We start from the raw sequence: 21,207 nt of genomic DNA, 5'->3' as shown, positions 1-21,207 counted from the left end.
TATTACATACGAGTTCTCCAGCAACACAAAAAAAAATACCAGAAAACCGGGATTAATATACCCCCCAGACTCAATATCAATTGCATGAGGTAATGTCGCAGGAAACATCAGCCACCTCCAAATATGGAGTTGTTTTTCACTCTTTGCTAAAAGCAAGGCATTCCAATAGCACTAATAGTCCTCCCCTGGCCCCTTCTTTATCAGATTAAACTATTCAACTTTCTTAAAAAAAAAACCATGCCAAGATATTTGGCCAAGTATCCCACAATGCAATAGCAATTGCCTTTTTACAACACGAAAGCTTAAATATGACAGCAACTGATAATAGTAATTAACTCTTTCAAGACGGGGGTCCTGCAAGGTCTCGTCGACTGACCCGCAAGGCATCGCCGCGAGGCTTCACCATCACCGAGGCCCCATCGTTGCGAGACTTCACCACTGCCGCCGCCCCACTTCATGCCTCCGTGGTGCCGATCCGGGCCCCAGCCGTGGTCTTTGTCGGCTGCTTCGCCGACCTGGGCTTCTACGCGGCGATCCGGGAGGCATGTGGTGGAGACCGAGGAATTGGGAGTAGAAGCTAGCGTCTTTGCAAGAGGCAAGGTGGGAGGACGAGTAGCCCAGACAACTGGGAGTTGGTAGATTTGTACTAGATGTCAGTCAATGATGGAGAGAAGGAGTTTAGTTTACCAGTGAAAAGCTATTGTTTGCGTGCTGTCAAAGACGATACATGAATAACTCAGCAGGTCAGGCATCATCTATGGAGAGCATGGATTGATATTGAGATGTTTATTCACATAATCAAGCCACCCACACAGATCGAGGGATCAACACTTAGTGCAAGTTGTAATTGGTGGCGCATGCCTCATCATGGCCCTCGATTTGTTTTTAATCTGCACTTTCTCTGTAGCTGTTGTATTCTATTCTATTCTCTTTGTCTACTTTACATCTTGCACTACCTGATAGAAACATAGAAACATAGAAATTAGGTGCAGGAGTAGGCCATTCGGCCCTTCGAAAAAAAAAAAATGAAATGATTCAATTTATTGTCATTGTCAGTGTACAGTACAGAGACAACGAAATGCATTTTTAGCATCTCCCTTGAAAGGGAGACACAGGGCGTCGCGGTGTGCCCGCGCCTGCCGCCGTAATTACATTCCATTACAGGCAAAGGTGGGTGAAGTGTCTTGCCCAAGGACACAACGACAGTATGCACTCCAAGCGGGATTTGAACCGGCTACCTTCCGGTCGCCAGCCGAACTCTTAGCCCATTGTGCTATCTGTCGCCCTACAGCCTGCACCGCCATTCAATATGATCATGGCTGATCATCCAACTCAGTATCCCGTACCTGCCTTCTCTCCATACCCCCTGATCCCCTTAGCCACAAGGGCCACATCTAACTCCCTCTTTAAATATAGCCAATGAACTGGCCTCAACTACCCTCTGTGGCAGAGAGTTCCAGAGATTCACCACTCTCTGCGTGAAAAAAAGTTCTTCTCATCTCGGTTTTTAAAGGATTTCCCCTTTATCCTTAAGCTGTGACCCCTTGTCCTGGACTTCCCTAACATCGGGAACAATCTCCGGGCATCTAGCCTGTCCAACCCCTAAGAATTTTGTAAGGATAAGATCCCTCTCTCAGTTCTAAATTCTAGAGAGTATAAACCAAGTCTATCCAGTCTTTCTTCATAGACTGGATAGACTTGGTTTATACTCTCTAGAATACTCATACTCATGTATGCAAAAAGAATGTCACTGTGCTGGAGCATATATGACAAATAAAACACAATTGAACCATTGGATGGCAGCAGATCCTCTTGTGGGAAAGACCGGGGGGGGGGGGGGGGGGGGGGGTGTTCCGGGTCGCTTGGTGGCGCTGCAGGGAGCGAGTGCTCTGGGTCGCTAGGTGGCGCTGCAGGGAGCGAGTGCTCCGGTCCGCTAGGTGGCGCTGCCGGGGGAGTGCTCCGGTCCGCTCGGTGGCGCTGCAGTGGGAGTCCGCGGACGGGTCGGGACTGCCGCCGCCCTTGGCCCCGCTCGGTGGCTCGTTGTCTAACAGCTGCCCGTCGCCCATGGTCACCGGAGAGCGTCGCCGCCGCCGCCGGCGTCCGGGCGGCCGGGAGAACAGCGGCAAGTTACCCACATAATCCGCCACCTCCCCCTTCCCTTCGGCCAGCTGTCCTTACCGGAGCGGGGTCCGCTGGGGCGATGCAGGCCGAGGCCGGGGCCGATCCACGGGGGCCGCCGTTGCCGCAGATCGTCCACCTCGGCAACCTGGAGAGCCCGCGGGCGGCGCGCGGCCGCTACGTGCTGACGAGCCCGCGCTCACTCCGAGCGTGCGCGCGCTGCGGCCGCCGCCCCATCCAACTGCTGCCGCGCGCGCCCGCCGACTGGGCGCGGGAATTCCCGCGCGAGCCGCCGCGCAGCCTCCAGCGACGCTGCCGTCAGCACGAGCGCGAGCGCCGCAGGTGGCTGAGAGGTGAGGGGGGGGGGGGGGGGGGTAGTGAAGGGGGGGGGGGCTAATGTGAAGGGTAGGGTGCGGGGGGTCAGGTGGGGGGCGGGCTAGTGAAGGGAGGGGCGGGGCTAATGAGGGGGGGAGTGGTGTGAGGGGTCAGTGGAGGCGGGGTTAATGACGGGGTGTGGCTAGTGAGATGGCGTGACCAGTGAGAGGCGGGGGTTAACGACGGGGGGGGTTTGTGAGGGGGGCGGGACCAGTGAGGGGCGTGACAACGATGGGCGGGATACGATGGGCGGGCCCAGTGAGGGGGTTAATGACGGAGGCGGGGCTAGAGAGTGGCTTGAGGGGCGTGGTCTGAGGGGGCGGCCTCAACGGTGGGCGTGGCCATTTCGGGGCGGGGCCAGTGAGGGGGGTCTGGTGAAGGGTTGGGGCAATGCTGTGGGAGGGAAGGGGCAAGGGTAAAGGGCAGAGTAATATCTGGGGCGGGGCTCGTGGCAGGAGGTGTGACTGGAGTTTAGAAGGATGAGGGGGACCTCATTGAAATGTACAGAATAGTGAAAGGCCTGTGGATAGAGTGGATGTGGAGAGGATGTTTCCACGAGTGGGAGAGTCTAGGACCCACAGGTCACAGCTTCAGAATTAAAGGATGATATTTTAGGAAGGACATGAGGAGGAATTTCTTTAGTCAGAAGGTGGTGAATCTGTGGAATTATTTGCCACAGCCGGCTGTGGAGGCCAGGTCAATTGATAGTTTCATGGCAGAGATAGATAGATTCTTGATTAGTATGTGTGTCAGAGGTTATGGCAAGAAGGCAGGAGAATGGGGTTGAGATGGAACGATAGATCAGCCATGATTGAATGGTGCAGTAGACTTGATGGACCGAATGGCTGAATTCTGCTCCTATCACTTATGACCAAAGAGAATTTGTCAAATGTTTCAGTTCATATTTGAAGGAGAGAGGGGTCTGTCTGCTTTGTACAATAGTCGCTGTTTTTAGGAACCAAGTAACTGGCATTTCCAGCCGTTGCTGCTCGAGTTGTCACTATAATGTTGTTTGGTGGTTTAGAAAGTGAGTGGGCTTTGCTCTTGTGGCTTTGTATAAGCTCTTCAGTGAGATGACAGTTCTAATAATAATAATAATAAATTTTATTTGCGGGCGCCTTTCAAAGTCTCATGGACACCTTACAGAAAATTAACAAGAGAAAAAAAACATATAGTCGAAGTAAAATAAATAATAAGGACATCACCAATACACAAATTAAAGACAGAATTTGCTCCAAAGACAAAAAATCAAAAACACAATGTGAAGAGAGAGCAGCAGCAGCTAAAGCGCGCCAGCGTCCACTCTCCCTTCCGACAGCCATCTTGAACACAAACTAACATATTCACATTACACACAAAATGTAATTCTGTCATGTCGATGATCAAGCTTGAGGTGTTTTGGGTGTTTGAACAGGTGGGAGGTACAAAGCTTGTTGTCCGTGGAGCAGAGAAGTTTAAAGGAAAATATTCAAGTGTTATATTTAAATATAAAGTGTTCAAGATCCTGAAGAACTGTGGATTGAGCAAAGTGAAATCTGGTTCCAACAGCAAGCAAAAGGACACAAAGTGCTGGAGTAACTCAGTGGGTCAGGCAACACTCTGGAGAACATGGATTTGTGATGTTTTGTGTTGAGACTTTTTTGTAAGTTGACCCTATAGTGTAGGATGGAACTAGTGTACATGTGAATATTAGTCGGCGTGGTGGGCCGATGGGCCTGTTTCCACTCTTTATGAGATTGAAGAAGGGTTCCCACCCAAAACGTCACCTATCCATGTTCTCCAGAGATGCTGCCTGACCCGCTGAGTTACTCCAGCACAATGTGTCCCTTTGTGCATTCACCCACATCTTGTTGCAGTTCCATGTTTCTCCAATAGCGAGCAGTATGCGAAACAGAGAACATATGTTTCAGGTGATTTGCAAAAGAATCAAAAGTAATATGAGGCAACAGTTTTGTGCAGTGAGTTGTTGTGATCCAGACTTTCTCCCCCATATGAGTGCTGATGTAGGTTTATTGTTGGGGCAGGATGAGGATGTCCCTCGTCAAGGGGAGCATTTATTGCTGACCCTGCGAGGATGGTTGTGGGAGGTGCTGGGGAGCTGGCAGTTTTAAACATTGCAGGCTGTGTGGTACAAGTTCTCCAACAGTGCTGTTGATTAGAATATTGACCCAGGGATGAAAAATAATTGCAGTTTATTTCTAATTTAAAATGATGCATGACTTGAAGGGGACTCGGAAACGCTCTTGTTCACGTGTGCAGGCCGCCCTCACCCTGATAGCAGAGATTGTGGCGAAACTTCTCAGTCTGGAGAAAGTCAGCACCGACATGTTAACAGGGCAGCATGGTGGCGCAGCGGTACAGTTGCTGCCTTACAGCAAAATGCAGCGCCGGAGACCTGGGTTTCATCCTGACCACTGGCGCTGTCTGTACGGAGTTTGTACGTTCTCCCCGTGACCTGCGTGGGTTTTCTCCGAGATCTTCGGTTTCCTCCCACATTCCAAAAACGTACAGGTTTGTAGGTTAATTGGCTTGTTAAATGTAAAAATTGTCCAGTATAAAATTGTCCAACTTCCAGTATAGTGGTATAGTTGCTGCCTTAAAGTGCCGGAGACCCGGTTCCATCCTGACTATGGATTAGTTTAATATTGTCGCGTGAATTATTGTCAGTTTTTTATAGATACAGTGAAAAGCTTTTTTTTTCTTAAAATATGTATAGTTATTCCTGGCATTTGACAAATTTATGTTCTCAACAAATACCTTCAATTTCTGGGCTGTGGTAGAGCAGATACAATAGTGGCATTTAAGAGACTTTTAGATAAGCACATAGATTCGCAGGGAATGAAGGGATAAGGGTCACTTACAGGCAGGTAGGACTTGGCATCATGTTCAGCACAGACATTGTGGGCTGAAAGGCCCGTTCCTATACTGATGATTTGTTTTCCTATAAAAGAAATCATCTACATATTGAATAATGGCGCCAACAATGGTTGTGTAAATATGCCAAAAGAATTTCACTGTGTGTGTAAGAGGCATACTGGACAGTTGGGTTTACAATAGTGAGTTAACGTTGCACGTATTTTGAAGCAACTAAGAAAACCCGTGCAGCATGCCATGTAAACAAGAAACGTTTTTTCACATCGTCCTGAGGAGATTTGTTTTTCTCCAGCGACGGGGTGAGAATTGTTTCGCTCATGAAATGTGCTTTAAGTCTGCACAAAACTGGCCAGCTTATCTGGTCAGATTGACGCTAATGTGATTTACCTTTCAAATTTACAGAGTGCAGAGAAGAGAGAGAGCGCATCATTGAGGAAGAAAAAACGAGAAGAACACCCATGCCAACGTTTGTAAAACTTGATGCTCAGAAATTGACAAGTGAATCAGGTTTCCCTAACAGCCACGCTCTTCATGAAGGAGAAAGATCTTCAAGAGGTCCTCTGGCAGATGATAAGAGCACATCATCTGGCTGGTCTGCATCAAGACAAGGGAATAAGGAGCCGGAGGACAGGAAAGTATCTGCCCACCTGAGGAGGAGAGTTTCGAAGGACTTTGTGGTTGGGCATTTTCGGAAGGACACTAATCTCGGTGATTTACGGCAGTCACCTGCCACAGCAAGGAAACTGGACAAGCTGGTCAGTGAGATCCGGAGGGAATCCAACGTGATCATCCCTGAACGTGATCGCAAGATTGCCGCATTAATGCTGGTGAAACATCAGGAAGAGCAGGACAGGTTGGAGCTACGCCTCAAGGCCCAGCAGTTCTGGGACAAGCTGAAGCGAGCAGAAAGACTAGCAGAAATGAAGAAGGAGACTGAAAGGCAGAAAGGCTTAATCAACAGTATCGGCAGGTGACCACATCAAATAATTCCTATTAGTGTGTGGTGTTAGAAGTTAGAAAAGGATTCTCTATTTGTCACGAGGTCTGTTAGTCTAGGGAAAATACAGGTGGCATCAAGTGCTGATAAATGGGGTTGGTGCAGACTGGTTCTGGTGAGCGGCTTGGGTGGAAGGGCCTGTTTCTGTGCCTGCTCTCGTGTATGCCAGTGGATCCCTCTCCATGTTGCTAATTAGTACATGGCATAAATCTTCAGGCTTGTTTTTCACAAACAACGGCATGGTGGCGTAATGGTGGAGTTGCTGCCTCCCAGCACCAGAGACCCAGGTTTGATCCTGGCTATGGATGCTGTTTGTACGGAGTTTGTACGTTCTCCCCGTGACCGCGTGGGTTTTCTCCAAGTGCTCCAGATTCCTCCCACACTCCAAAGACGTACAAGATTGTGGGTTAATTGTCGACGGTAAAAATTGTAAATTGTCCCCGATGTGTAGGACAATGCTAGTGTACGGGGATCACTGGTCAGGGTGGGCTTAGGCAGCCGAAGAGTCTGCTTCCACACTGTATGTCGAAATCTAAAAATAAATCGAACAAAACTCGAATTTCTCAGCCAACATTCCAGTTAGTGTTGGGCCACAAATCGTTTCCACATGTTTAAGAGATACGGTCAAAAACCCTTTGGCCCACAGAGGCACCGACCAGCGATCCTATCAGGGATCTTTTAATTCCGCAGTCACAGTAATCCTTTTAATTCCAATTTCCCCTGTTGCCGTTTCTGCAGCCACTGTACACCAATACTAATGATTCTAAACATTGTCCCCCCCCCCCCCCGATTAGTCAAAGACAAAGCGACACATGTTTGCCACAATAAGACAACGTACTGGGAGGTCGCATACTCTGCCCCCGGTGCAGTGTTAGTGGGGTTCCAGAGGCGGGGTGGTGATGTCAGGTCCAGGAGCTATTCCCCGTCATTGTTTCCCTCAGGGATACAGCCGCAGACCCGGCAGCCTCCGCAAGCAGCACAGCGGCTTCGGCAGCAGCAGCACACCGAGTCTGGTCAGCCCGCGACGGCAACGGTGAGCGATCCTTCCCACCGCTCTCAACGACAACACACAGAAAAGGTAGGGATCAATTTTACATTTATAATAAAAACCGGAAGCTGCAATCAACCTACCGGATAAAACTTAAACTTGTATGCCTTTAGAGTGTGGAAGGAAACCGAAGATCTCGGAGAAAACCCACGCGGTCACAGGGCGAACGTACAAACTCTACGGACGGAACCTGTACTCGGGATTGAACCCGGGTCTCTGGTGCTGTAAGGCAGCAACTTTCCCACTGTGCCACCGCGCCGCCCTACAGTTAGTTTGTGAAAGCAAGTTTTCAGACCGTCCCTTGCCTGCCCAAAGAATTGCAAAATTTTCATGCCTGAAGATTTCACAAACATATTTTGCTGAACTCTTGGAAATTTACAGTCATACAGTGCGGAAAACAGGTCCGTCGGCTCAACTTGCCCACGCCAACCAACATGCCCATCTGCACTAATCCCACCTGCCTGCATTTGGCCCATATCCCTCGAAACTAATGCTATCCATGTACCTGTCCAAATGTCTTTTAAATGTTGTTATAGTACATGCCTCAACTATCTCCTTTGGCAACTCATTCCACATACCCACCACTCTCTATGTGAAAAAGTTTCCCCTCAGGTTCCTATTTAAATCCTTCCCCCCGTCACCTTAAAAGCAGCAGGCATGTCAGGACCATTTTCATTTCAGAGTGCTAATGATAAAACTATTTTCCCCTCTGCACAAATGCTGCCTGGTTTGTGTTTCGGCATTTTGTTTTCAGTTCAAACATGTACACACCGAATGACTGCATTTTAAAAAATCAATGAAGGTGCGACTGGAACTAAGGGGGCTAGATCCTAGTTACTTGGGCAAAGGCCAATGCTGGCAACCAGTTTGAACAATGACTCCTTTTAAACATGTTTTGGGTAAGATGGCAAAAGCAAGAGAGTCTGGCATTATTCAAAAGCCATTGAGATGAAGTTATTGTGAGGAGGACTGAGGTGTGTGGGCCAGATGGATTGAATGCCTTCTCCTCTCCAATAGGAGCCCTGGCACTGACTAATGACTGCTTTGTGTATTTGAGGTGCACAGGTGCTGCTGACTGACTGTGCAACTGAAACAAGATATATTCTTTCTCCCTCTCTTTGTGCATTGTGGCGTCTGGCACATGTAAACACTGCCTTGCACGTACACCAAGGTGCATAATCCGATTAAAAGAGGAATCTGAACTAGAATCATCATTAGTGATCCAGCAGAGTATCTAATGGAGCCACAGAGCTGCAATTAGCGCATTTTAACCTCGCAACTCTTACTGGGTCGGCTTTGGTGAGCCTCAACCACATCACTGCATCAGAACCACATAGACTGGCTGTAGTTAGAATCAAAATAGAATCAAACAGTCCTGAAAAACATGTTGTCTTCATATTGGTATGAGATCAGTTAAAGTTAGTTCTAGGGAGGAGATGTTTCGCGAAGATTATGTTCCCCCTGATAGAAGTATATAACTGTGAGAGGCATAGATTGGGTAGACAGTTAGAATCCTTTTCTCCAGAGTGGGAATGTCAAAGACTAGGGGGCACCGCTTTATAGTGAGAAGGGCAAAGTTTAAAGGAGATGTGTGAGGCAAGGTTTTTGACACAGAGGGTGGTGAGTGCCTGATATATGCTGTCAGGGGTGGTAGTAGAGGCAGATACAATAGCGACATTTGAGAGATTTTAGATATTCATATGGATATGCGGGGAAAAGAGGGATATGGATAAGGTGCAGGCAGAGGAGATTAGTTTCACCTTGCACCTGTGCTGCATTGTTCTAGGTTCTTCATTTTATGAAAATCTGAAAACAACAACACAAACAGATGCAGTGTGCAGTGTATACAAATCTTCCATTTTTTGTCCAGCTGGACTGAATTATGGGGAAAATATTTAAAATTAGATCTTTCCATACGTGCAGAAAACCTTTAAAGAATTATAGTCTTGTGAAGGAATGAACATTAGATCATGGTAATTCAATTGATTAATTGACACAATAATATAATTAATATTTTAACGACTTAAATGAAAAGGATCTGATATTTTGATAGAATACATTTTATTCATAACTTTAATGTGAATGTTTTGATGTGAAGATTTAGAAAATTTGATGTCCGGGCAGGAGATTGAATCTGTACAGATTTCTCTGCGGCTACTGGAAATTCTAATGTCTTCAATCATAAACTGATAAATAAGCTGATACATAGCCTTTCCTGATACCATACTGACTGCTTAATGAAATTATGTCTTTCCAAATGTTCCCCTATTATCTCAGTAATCAATTCTAACGTTTCCAGCGAGTGGACATCAGGATCACAGGAGATCCCTGCTGTATTTCCATCCAATTTCAATGAAGGTACCACAGTTTTCATTTGCTAGCTTTCCAGAGTCCCTACCACCTCTCCACAACTTGTCCCAAGTCATAAGTGATAGGAGCAGAATCCGGCCCATTAAGTTACTCTGCAATTCAATCATGGCTGCTCTATCTCTCCCTCCTAACCCCATTCTCCTGCCTTCTCCCCATAACCCCTGACACCCACACTAATCAAGAATCTATATATCTCTGTCTTAAAAACATCCAATTGACGGTCTCCACAGCCTTCTGTGGCAAAGAATTCCACAGATTCATCACCCTCTGACTAAAGAAATTCCTCCTCCTCGCCTTCCTAAAGGAACATCCTTTAATTCTGAGGCTATGGCAATTCCACCGGTGGACACATCCTCGCTACATCCACTCTATCCAAGCCTTTCACTATTCGGTACATTTCAATGAGGTTCCCCCCTCATTCTTCTAAACTCCAGCTAGTACAGGCCCAATGCCGTCCAATGCTTAAAATGTGCTCGTTTTAAAACTTTTCCAAGTTCTAATGTAAGATTATTAGGCTGGAACATTAACTCTATTTTAACTCTTCATAGATGCAGCCTGACCCGCTGAGTACTGCATGTTTTGACTGTATTTCAGATTTCTAACAGCTGCACCTTTTTGATGACTAAAAAGGCTGGCTTTACTTTGTTAACATATTCTAAATAATGGGCAGGTGCTGGCAGGCAAGATGTGGGGAGAAAATTGAAGGCCTTTTTTTAGGCCTTCATGACCTGGAAAGTGCTGGCATGAAGAAGGTTAAAGAGAGTGTTTAAAGTGAGATGGATAAACATTTGAAGTCAAATTATTTACAGAACTCCAGAGGAATGCGCTGGGATTTCTTTACAAAAAGGCAGCCGGGACTCAGTGGGTTATGTGGTCTACCCTCCCTCTCTCCCTCCCTCTCGCTCTCTCCTTCCTCCTCCCTCTCTCCTTCCTCCTTCCCACAATTTCCCCTCACCTCTTCCTTTCCCTCTTCTTCACCACCCTCTATCTCTCTCTCTCTGCACAATAGGTTCTATCGAATTGTATATTCAGTAGAGGCTGAATAAGGAAAGAAACACCAATATCCATAAAACTTTACTCTACTACAATTAACTCACCACAGAAAACATGCACTGGAAGGAACTGCAGATGCTGGTTTAAACAGAAGATAGACACAAAAAGCTGGTGTAACTCAGCGAGTCAGACAGCATCTCTGGAGAAAAAGTATAGATGACTCAGTATTGATGAGTTAAAATAGGTTAGGTTACAGTGCCCATTTAAAAGCTATTTCTCAAGCAGGCTGGATGAGCAGCACATCGGCACAGCTGGAAGAGCTGCTTCCTCACAGCTTCCATCCCATCCTCCAGCGATCTCCATGTGGAGTTTGCTCCTTCCCTCATGGCTACTTGGGCTTCCCCCAGATACTCCAGTTTCCTCCCACATCGCAAAGTATTTCAAGGTGGTGGCGTGAAATGCCCTGGAGTGTATTGAGTGGGGAAATCTGGAGAGAATTCCTGGGAATACAGAGATAATTTGTTCCAGGAGAAATCAGTGGGGGTTGGATCACTCTGTGTACCAGCACAGATTTGATGGACCGAAGGGCCGCATACTACAATTTTAAGAAATATTACTCCTATGTTGAGGGGCCTAGAGCCTGAAGTAGGGTCGCAACCCAAAACATCACCTGTCCATATTCTCCAGAGAAGGGCAGAGGGCGGCACAGCGCTAGAGTTGCTGCCTTACAGCGCCAGAGACATGGGTTCGATCCTGACCACGGTTGCTGCCTGTATGGAGTTTGTACGTTCTCCCTGTGACCGTGTGGGCTTTCTCCGGGTGCTCCCGTTTTGTCCCACGCACCAAAGACGTGCAAGTGTGTAGGTTAATGGCTTCGGGAAAAATTATAAATTGTCCCTAGTGTGTAGGATAGTGCTAGTGTCCGGGGCTCGCTGGTCAGCACTGACTCAGCGGGCCGAAGAGCTTGTTTCCATGCTGAATCTCTAAAGTCTAAAATCTAAACATCCACCGAGTTATTCAACACTGTTTTTTTCTCCAGTTCCTTGTTTGTAGATATAGTTGACTGCCTGAAGCAAGTAGTTGAAAGGGAATGATAGTTAAAATGTAACTCAGGATCTATGTTGCTTACTCGAGGTTGGTAAATATGTCACTTTTTTGTGCTTCGAATGCAGTAATCAAACAATCAATGCATTCATAGTTTGCTGATGGTATGATTGGAATTTAGTGATTGAATGGGTAAAATAGTGCTTGAGAGTGAGCCTCATGTTGTAAGGTGAAACTTGTATTGTACAGAGCGAGTGTTGTAAGTCAATAAAATACTTCTTCCGCATGAAGCATTAAGCCAAGACTTTTCATTGTTTTAAATAGTCACAATCACACAGAAAGACCACATGAAACAGCGAGTCTTTGTTTAGTTTAAAGCAAAAGATAGACATAAAAAGCTGGAGTAAACATCTCTGGAGAGAAGGAATGGGTGATGTTGCGGGTCGAGACCCTTCTTCACCCATTCCTTCTCTCCAGAGATACTGCCTGTCCCGCATGAGTTACCAGCTTCTTGTGTCTATCTGCAGTGTAAACCAGCATCTGCAGTTCCTTCCTACATGTTATCTATTCATTATTTTACTGTTGCTGCCTATCAATTGGCCACTTCCATTCCTACTTTGCTTCCTACTTAGTTATCCCTCAGATTCCTATTCAATCTTTTCCCCTTCACCTTGAACCTATGTCCTCTGGTCGATTCCCCTACTCTGGGCAAAAGACTCTGCGCATCTACCCAAACTATTCCTCTCATGATTTTGTACACCTCTATAAGACCTCCCCTTATCTTCCTGCGCTCCATGGAAAAGAGACCCAGTCCACTCAACCTCTCCCTATAGCTCACACCCTCTAGTCCTGGCAACATCCTTGTAAATCTTTTCTGAACCCTAAGCTTGACAATATCTTTCCTAGAACACGGTGCTCAGAACTGAACACAATATTCTAAATGCGGGTTCACCAACGTCTTATACAACTGCAACATGACCTCCCAACGTCTACTCAATACTCTGACTGATGAAGGCCAAAGTTCAGAGCCTTTTTGACCACCTTATCTACCTGCGACTCAACCTTCTAGGAACCATGACCTGTACTCCTAGATCCCTCTGATTGTGTCCATGCTATATCTCTAAACCAAACTAAAATGAGTGCAGAAAGAGTCTTTTAGTAAAACGGTTCCCATGTATTCACAGGTGGAAAAAAGAGCAAGAAACTCGACATTCCAAGATACAGCACGACGTAAAGCAGATGGCTGAACTACGGGAACAGGATGTGATTTGGAAAGAGAACAAGTGGAGAATGTTAGCTGAGAATCAGAAATTGAAGAAGAAGGAAAAACTAGATCAGGCCAAATGTGAAGCGGAGATCCGTAAATCTCAGCAGAAGCAATTGCAGAAACAAAGCGAAGCTGTCAAGCAGGACACCAAGGAGCAAGAAGTACAGGTGTCGCAGGCTAAGCTGTCAAATGCTGCCCAGAAACGGCTGCTGAAAGAAATGAGCAACCAGAACAGGATCAAGACGGAGAATGAGCACGAGAAGCTGAGACACACCATCCTGAAGAACGAGATCGACACCCTGACCAAAACTGAGGAGCTCATGGTCAGGATGTCACTGGAGAGGAAGCTTCTAACATTCAAGGAAAACCACAGGCAGCTGGTGGAAGAAAGGAAGAGATCACTGAAGGAAAAGGTCATTCGGGAAGAGAACCAAATCCTCCAAGCCAAACTAAAGGCCGATAAACTAGAGCAGGAGCAGAAAGAGCGCAAGGAAGCGTTGGCCGAAATCTCCGACCTGAAGATTGAGCAGGCCCAGAAGACTCTGCTGAAGCGGGTGCAGAGCAAAGTCCTGCAGACACAGCGGAGCAGATCAGAAAAGGAGAGAATCCACCAGCAGATCAAAAAGAAAGTGGAGGAAGAGGAAGAAGAGTACCGGCAGGCGATGAAAGCAACCATCGAGAGGAAAGACAGGAGAAGCCAGGAGATTCTGAAGGTGAAGGAAACCATCATTGAAGAGTCTCGTCAGGCTGCCAGGGCAGCCTTCCAGATGCGGGAGCGAGTGAGGGAGCACATCAACAGCCGCTCCTTTGACCAGATGGCGATGGAAGCTGAGCTCTGGGCGAGCTTGGTGAAAACTATTACACACTAATGTTGAGGAACGTTTGATTCGTGGATTGGGAAGAATAGTTTTCTTACATTTAGACCAGGCATTTGCCCACCCACGCATGCTTTGGTTCATGGTGGTCCTTGGGGGAAATCAACTTTCTCACGAATTACTCATACCCCGGGGATCCGCTGCAAGATGCGTACCATGAATCCCGGGGTGTTGCAAGATGATAGTTAAGTAAGAATCCCTGAAGCATTTTCGTAACCACGTTTATACATGAGTGTTGTGATGCTAGCGAGAACATCGGTCCCTTTGTCATTTGAGGAATGTGCTTGTTAGATGTTTTTTACTTGAGAATGATTGGGTACCGTGTCCACAGAATAAGTCCGGTGTGCTTATCAGGTAGGATAATGTGAAAGCTGTGAGCTTTGAGCTATTCATTATCATATTATTTAACCCATATTGATGTAGTGGTGGACCTCCTGAGATAGTCTCCTATCAAAGGATGTGCTCTGGACAGAGTGAATGCTGAAAGCCATCTTCTTCTCTCTGGGAAACTTCCATTTTGCCATTACACCCATCCCCCCCATACCCCCCACCCGCCACCGCCCCACTTACCCAATGCTTGTGTGAACTTCCCTTGTGCAAAGGTTGGTCACTGGCCGTGGTGTGTGTGCATCAGGGAAGGTAAGCATGCAGGTACAGCAGGCAGTGAAGAAAACGAATGACATGTTGGCCTTCATAACAAGAGGAGTTGAGTATAGGAGCAAAGAGGTCCTTGTGCAGTTCTACAGAGCCCTAGTGAGACCACACCTGGAGTATTGTGTGCAGTTTTGGTCCCCTAATTTTAGGAAGGACATTCTTGCTATTGAGGGAGTGCAGCGTAGGTTTACAAGGTTAATTCCCGGGATGGCGGAACTGTCATATGCTGAGAGAATGAAGCGGCTGGGCTTTTATACTCTGGAGTTTAGAAGGATGAGAGGAGATCTTATTGAAACATATAAGATTATTAAGGGTTTGGACACACTAGAGGCAGGAAACATGTTCTCGGTGTTGGGGGAGTCCAGAACCAGAGGCCACAGTTTAAGAATAAGGGGTAAGGCATTTAGAACGGAGATGAGGAAACACTTTTCTCACAGAGAGTTGTGAGTCTGTGGAATTCTCTGCCTCAAAGGGCGGTGGAGGCAGGTTCTCTGGATGCTTTCAAGAGAGAGCTTGATAGAGCTCTTAAAGATAGCGGAGTCAGGGGATTAGGGGAGAAGGCAGGAACGGGGTACTGATTAGGGATGATCAGCCATGATCACATTGAATGGCGGTGCTGGCTCGAAGGCTGAGTTGCCTACTCCTGCACCTATTGTAAAGAAGCGTCTGAGTCTGATCGTGGAAGAACTGAATTTTTCCACGGTGATGTACATCCTGGCACAGACCCTCCTCTATTCTTGTGTTTTCCCCTGTCCCCATCCCCACACCTGTGCTGAACATAGAACAGTACAGCACAGAAACAGGCCCTTACTCCCACAATGTCTGTGCTGAACATTCAATTGAATTCAACTTTAATGTCATCGCACAAATACAAGTATGAGTACAACGAAATGCAGTTTTGCGTCAGTCCGTAGTAGTTGTGCATAAAGAAATGAAATAAATAGAAAGAGAGAAGATACAGAATAATCAAAAAATACAGAATAATTAAACAGTGGGGACGGAGGGCCGGGAGAAATCTATCGGCAGGACTCCGAGTTCAGCAATGTGATTGTGTTATTGTAGAAGGTGTTCCTCATCCTACTAGTACGTGACCTGAGGCTCCTGTACCGCCTCCCTGATGGGAGGAGGGCAAACAGTCCATGGTTGGGGTGTGAGGGGTCTTTGATGATCTTCCCAGCCCGTCTCAGCCACCGTTTTCGGTGGAGGGCATCCATGGCAGGGAGCGGGGCACCGATCATGTGCTGCGCGGTTTTCACCACCCGTTGTAGTGCCTTCCTGTCCGCAGCAGTGCAGCTGCTGTACCATACCATGAAGCAGGTGGTCAGGATACTCTCTATGGTACAACGGTAAAAGTTGGTCAGGATCCGGGGGGACAGGTGGGCTTTCTTGAGCCTCCTCAGGAAGTAAAGGCGCTGCTGTGCCTTTTTGATCAGCTTGGAGGTGTTGAGGGACCAGGACAAATCCTCCGAGATATGTACTCCGAGGAATGATGTTAAGATCAACCCATATCTGTCTGCATATAATCCATATCCTCAAATTTCTCTTGAACACCACCACCCCACCCTCACCACCATCCCTGGCAGTGTGTGCCAGGCCCTTCAACACTCTCTGTGTAAAAAAAACATTGCCCAAACATCTCCTTTAAACCTTACCCCTCCGACCTTAAAGCAATGAGCTCCAGTCTTTGCCATTAACATCTTTGGAAAATCTACACACTACTGCCTCTCTTGATTGCCTCTCTGCCACATCTCCCACAAGCTTGTGTGCATATACGAACTTAGACATATACATGCGCACACACACATGTGCACACACACACACACACACACACAAACACACACACTGTGGCAGCATGGTGGCGCAGTAGTAGAGTAGCTGCCTTACAGCGCCAGAGACCCGGGTTCGATCCTGACCACAAGTGCTGTCTGTACGGAGTTTGTACGTTCTCCCCGTGACCTGCGTGCGTTTTCTCTGGGATCACCGGCTTCCTTCCACCCTCCAAAAAAATCCATGTTTGTAGGTTAATTGGCTTGGTATAGTTGTAAATTGTCCCTAGTGTGCGTAGGATAGTGTTAGTGTGCGAGGATCGCTGGTCAGTGTGGACCCGGTGGGCCGAAGGGCCTGTGTCTCCCCTGTAGCTCGAAACTAAACACTACAATGAAGATTGGGTTACAGTGTCTGTTTCGAGGGTCTGGTTTCAGGCATGCAAGTTATGTGGACTGAGCCCAACAGAAGTCACTGAGTATAATTGTGACATCGACGGTGGAGGGGTTTGGCTGGTGGAGGAGGATGACATTCATTTGCTTAACCTATCGGGCAAGTGGATGAATTTGCTGAGGTGGTGTTGGTGCTATGAAGTGACTTGTACAGATAGTCCTGTTGCAGGCACAAAGGAGGGCAGGGATTACTGCTGTCGGGGAGATGATGAGCTCTCTGTTGGATTTGACATCTTGGTCATCAAACGCACTGTCAACTAATGGCTGTGTTGGCACACAGAAGGTGATGAAGCCCGTCCTTGATACTTGCGTTCATTGAGATGTGGCTCCTAGAAACATTGGAAACCAGGACCACGAGTTGGTCACCTGCCACTGCCTCACACGGGTCAGCTCATCATGGCCTAGGTCATATTCCTGCCATCTCTCCACATCCTTTAATGACTTGATGTGTGGAAATCTCTCCTGTCCCTTTGAATCGTATTTAGCAACTTGGCTTCCACAGCCTCGTGTGACAGAGAATTTCAGAGATCCAGCACACTTGTATAAGTTCATAAATTGTAGGAGCTGAATTAGGCCATTCAGCCCATTGTCTCCTCCGCCATTCAATCATGGCTAATCTATCTTTCCCTCTCAACCCCATTCTCTCAACTTCCCTTTTACTTGATGCCCTTACTCATCAAGAACCTGTTAATCTCAATGGACAATAGACAATAGCCATTCAGCCCTTCGAGCCAGCACCGCCATTCAATGTGATCATGGCTGATCATCCACAATCAGTACCCCGTTCCTGACTTCTCTCCATATCCCCTGACTCCGCTATCTTTAAGAGCCCTATCTAGCTCTCTCTTGAAAGTATCCAGAGAACCGGCCTCCACCGCCCTCTGAGGCAGAGAATTCCACAGACTCGCAACACTGTGAGAAATACCCAATGCCTTGGCCTCCACAGACAGAAGGCTGAGGTCCAGCATAAACACAGTGTCCTCTGCTGTAGCCATGAGTGGATGCACCCTGCTGCTCAGCCATGATTATCAGACTGTTCAGCATCATCACGGCTGCCTGTGGACCAATGACCCACCAAGCACCAAGAACGCTCGGCCGTTTCCCTCTCAACACAATCCTCCTGCCTTCTCCCTGGAACCTTTGACACCCTCATCGATCAAGGATGTACCGGCCTCTACCTTTAAAAATACACCTAGTGTAAGACACAAAATAGTGTTGGGTCTCTGGCATTTAAAAAAACCTTTGTTTTTCTGACTTTTGCAATGTAACGTCTTCAGAATTTGTCCCTTTGTGTACTGTGGAAGAAGGATGCTGGAGGGTATGCCTGACACACAAAAATGCTGTTAGATTCTTAAATGTAGGCCATGTTTGTATGGCTGTGAAACTAAAGTACCCACTCGGTACAATGGGTGGATGGGCTGCGCCAAAGTTAAGAACAAAGGTAAATCCATTAAGATAAAACAAATACTCGCAGGAATAGGTAACCAGTTTTCAACTGGCTTCACTCTTTTATTCTTTGCTTTAATTTGAATTAGTTAAACAGCAACTTTGTAGGGTCTGCAAGTTTTTGCCTGCCAGGGTATTTATCCCAGTATTTGTGGCATTCGTGACAAGTCTACACGTCAAGGATGGGAGCTCCCACTGTATCATATAAATCAATTACCAACAGTAGCACCACCACGCAGAGAGGTCAACCAGATCACCCTGGAAAACAGATCTCCGGATTACTGATGGGAACTTTACAGTGACTGTGGCAATTGTTGCTGATGGCCTCACCGTTCTTCCTGTAGGCACACACCTAGTTTCAGCTCAGTACCTCGTCCTAACGTGGCTCAGATCGCCAACTTGCCAGGCTGTGAGACCACAAAACCATCCATGGTGCAGCCACAAGCCACACTCCTGTGGCAGTGAAACCAAGCTGGGGTTCTTCTCTGCTTTATCGACTTCCTCTCTTTCGCCATTACCTCTTCGTGACATCAGCCAAGGGCTTGGAAGCTGACCAACTACCTGAAAACACACCTGTATAGCTTTTATTTTGTCTCACAGCAGTTTTGTGTGCGGTGATGTTAGGTGGAGGGTTGGATTGTATGGACTTCCTGTGTTGCATGTTGTTTTGCTGGATGTGTTGTGTGACGTTGATAATCTTGTGAATATTAATCAATCAGTGTATAGTTTTTGCATATAGTCAAATAGCTGTTCTGTGGCACTGCTGTTCTCTGAGCTCAACTGACCATGACTTACCGGAGCTGTGATCTAGCATGTCGTTTGTAGGAAAATCCACAGCCAAGTACGTGTTCCCCTGGCACTAGTAAAAGCAATGGAGCACCTGAGTGGCTTGGTAACAGAGCGAAGAATTCTGTTCCTATGTGCAAGCTTGTCTGTTGACAGTTCGTTGCTGGCGATGGATGACACAGCACCTCACTGTGGGGACACTGTGGGCACTGTTACTGGTGTGTGCGGCTATTCCTGCTGCTTATCAACACACTTCCTGAGACTTGCAGGTGAAGAGTTTTCACAACACTTGTGCGTCTCTGGCCCAGGCAGACGCGCATGTGACTCCACAATGTGCTGGGGTAACTCAGCAGGTCAGGCAGCATCTCTGAAGAATTGATAGGCGATGTTTCAGGTCAACACCCTTCTTCAGAACGGTCACGGATTTGGCTCAAAACCATGCACTGGTCCCGAGACGTCACCCATCCGTTTCCACCCGGAGATGCTGCTCGACCAGCTGTGTTCCTACAATACATTGCTTGTTGCTTCAAATCCCTGCATCTCTACTCCCCAGTGTCTCCTTGTGAACTGTTACTTGCGACATATTTGTGAGTCCTTGTAGCATGCCAATAGCTGCTGCATTTGCCTCGATGATATTGCACTTCAGTTTTAAGAATTTCAGTCAAACACTTTCAAAGGTGTCGGTGCTTTTGTGACAAGTGGAAATATTGGAATACTTAGTCATGTGGGATGGCTAATTTAACAATCTTTTTTTAGTTTTTTCAAGGTGGCACTTTGTCACGCTAAGTCAGATGCAGTTTACTAAAACAGATTAGAATTTGAACCTAATCGTGTTCTGAATGTAAGATCATGTGTTTTATATACGGTATGCTACAGAGAACTTGTAGACCTGACTTGCCACTTGCAGACCACGGGGACTTCAGTCGCGTTTTCTTCATGTTATGTTGTACAATAAATCATGTTAGTTCTATTACTGGTGTCTAGTAGATCGCTAACTGGAATCCCATCTAGACCAAACTGGTGGCCTTTTTTTGTCAGTTGCCAGATCCATAAAACTGTGCAAGTGTTTGACCTCTTCCATCCTTGGTAATGTAGCCCTCCATTCTTAACACTGGCTCTTTATTTCCATGTCAATGTAAATAGACATATTTAAATAAGTCATGTAGTATTTTTATATAGTGAGGCTTCCCTGAAAGCAATTTTATTTTTATCAAGGACGGGTGCCTCTGTATATCTTATAATATTGTTTGTCATTTTGTTTGCCATGAATTATTGTTTGAATAAATCATTTTAATAAAATATTCTTGAACAAAATCTTCTTGTTTATAGACTTGTGTTTGCTCGATGGTCCTATCTGAGTTATTCGATCACTCAAACTAGCTCAGATTCTTGATTAGTGAGGGTGTCAGGGGAGAAGGCAGGAGAATGGAGTTGCGAGGGAGAGATAGATCAGCCATGATTGAATGACGGAGTAGACTTGATGGGCCGAATGGCTTTATTCTGCTCCAAGAACCTATGAACTATTACAGAAGTTCTCAGTGTCTTTGTGACACAGGATGGGATGTGGTCCTTTGATGTGCTGCTGGGACAGTTTGGTGTGTTCGAGGGTGACTTGCTTCCACTTTGACTTTGTGTCAGTTGATTGATGAGCAAAACACAGGCCCCTTCCACAGGGAGCTCAGAGGGCTGACTGTTTGGAGGAGTAGATTGTGATGTGCTGGACTCCTTCCGATGTTAACACAGGCCTCCTGCACACACTCACCCGTTCTCAACACCATCCCAAACACAGCTCTACTTGAAGCAGTTGTGCTTCGGAGGTTTCCAGTCCTGCCCATTCCGACCAATATACCCCATCTATACTGGTGCCACCAGCCCTCTCCATCCCTCCCCCACTCTAGTTCTCCTACTGGTTTCACTGTACTCTGGACTAATTTAACTGTTTGCCTCGTTGTCAGCTTCCCCTCATCCAACAATGAACCATTGTAAATTTCCTTGATCATCGTCTACTTTGATCTGTCCTTTTCACACCTTACATGTTCCTTGTCCCTTTCCATATCTTGTTTCCCTCTCCTCTCATTCCCCTCTTCACTGTCTGAAGAAGGATCTCGACCCAAATCGTCACCCATTCCTTCTCTCCAATGATG

The 21,207-nt window shown here is 46.8% G+C and overlaps 1 protein-coding gene across 2 annotated transcripts; it reads left to right on the top strand.

Annotated features, from left to right (window-relative positions):
* Positions 1–1,730: 1,730 nt before the first annotated feature.
* LOC129697541 (coiled-coil domain-containing protein 177) lies at positions 1,731–20,010 on the top strand. 2 transcript variants are annotated; one of them, XM_055636199.1, is made up of 3 exons: positions 1,731–2,122; positions 5,770–6,337; positions 13,004–20,010. In XM_055636199.1, the coding sequence occupies exons 1-3, from the start codon at positions 2,065–2,067 to the stop codon at positions 13,953–13,955; spliced, it is 1,578 nt and encodes a 525-aa protein (XP_055492174.1). In that variant the 5' UTR covers positions 1,731–2,064; the 3' UTR covers positions 13,956–20,010. The 2 variants fall into 2 exon arrangements, with proteins under 2 accessions (XP_055492174.1, XP_055492172.1); XM_055636197.1 differs by having other exon boundaries at positions 1,731–2,471.
* Positions 20,011–21,207: the final 1,197 nt, after the last annotated feature.

This window comes from Leucoraja erinacea, chromosome 5, assembly GCF_028641065.1.
Source record: "Leucoraja erinacea ecotype New England chromosome 5, Leri_hhj_1, whole genome shotgun sequence".
Classification (NCBI taxonomy): domain Eukaryota; kingdom Metazoa; phylum Chordata; class Chondrichthyes; order Rajiformes; family Rajidae; genus Leucoraja; species Leucoraja erinaceus.
This window is presented reverse-complemented; position numbering and strand designations above follow the sequence as displayed.

What these genes read in the sequence shown, in the direction of transcription:
- LOC129697541 (XM_055636197.1), top strand. Translation starts at nt 2,201, where the DNA reads ATGCAGGCCGAGGCCGGGGCCGATCCACGGGGGCCGCCGTTGCCGCAG. An exon ending in GCGCCGCAGGTGGCTGAGAG is followed by an intron (nt 2,472 to 5,769) that starts GTGAGGGGGGGG and finishes TCAAATTTACAG; the next exon opens with AGTGCAGAGAAGAGAGAGAG. An exon ending in TTAATCAACAGTATCGGCAG is followed by an intron (nt 6,338 to 13,003) that starts GTGACCACATCA and finishes ATGTATTCACAG; the next exon opens with GTGGAAAAAAGAGCAAGAAA.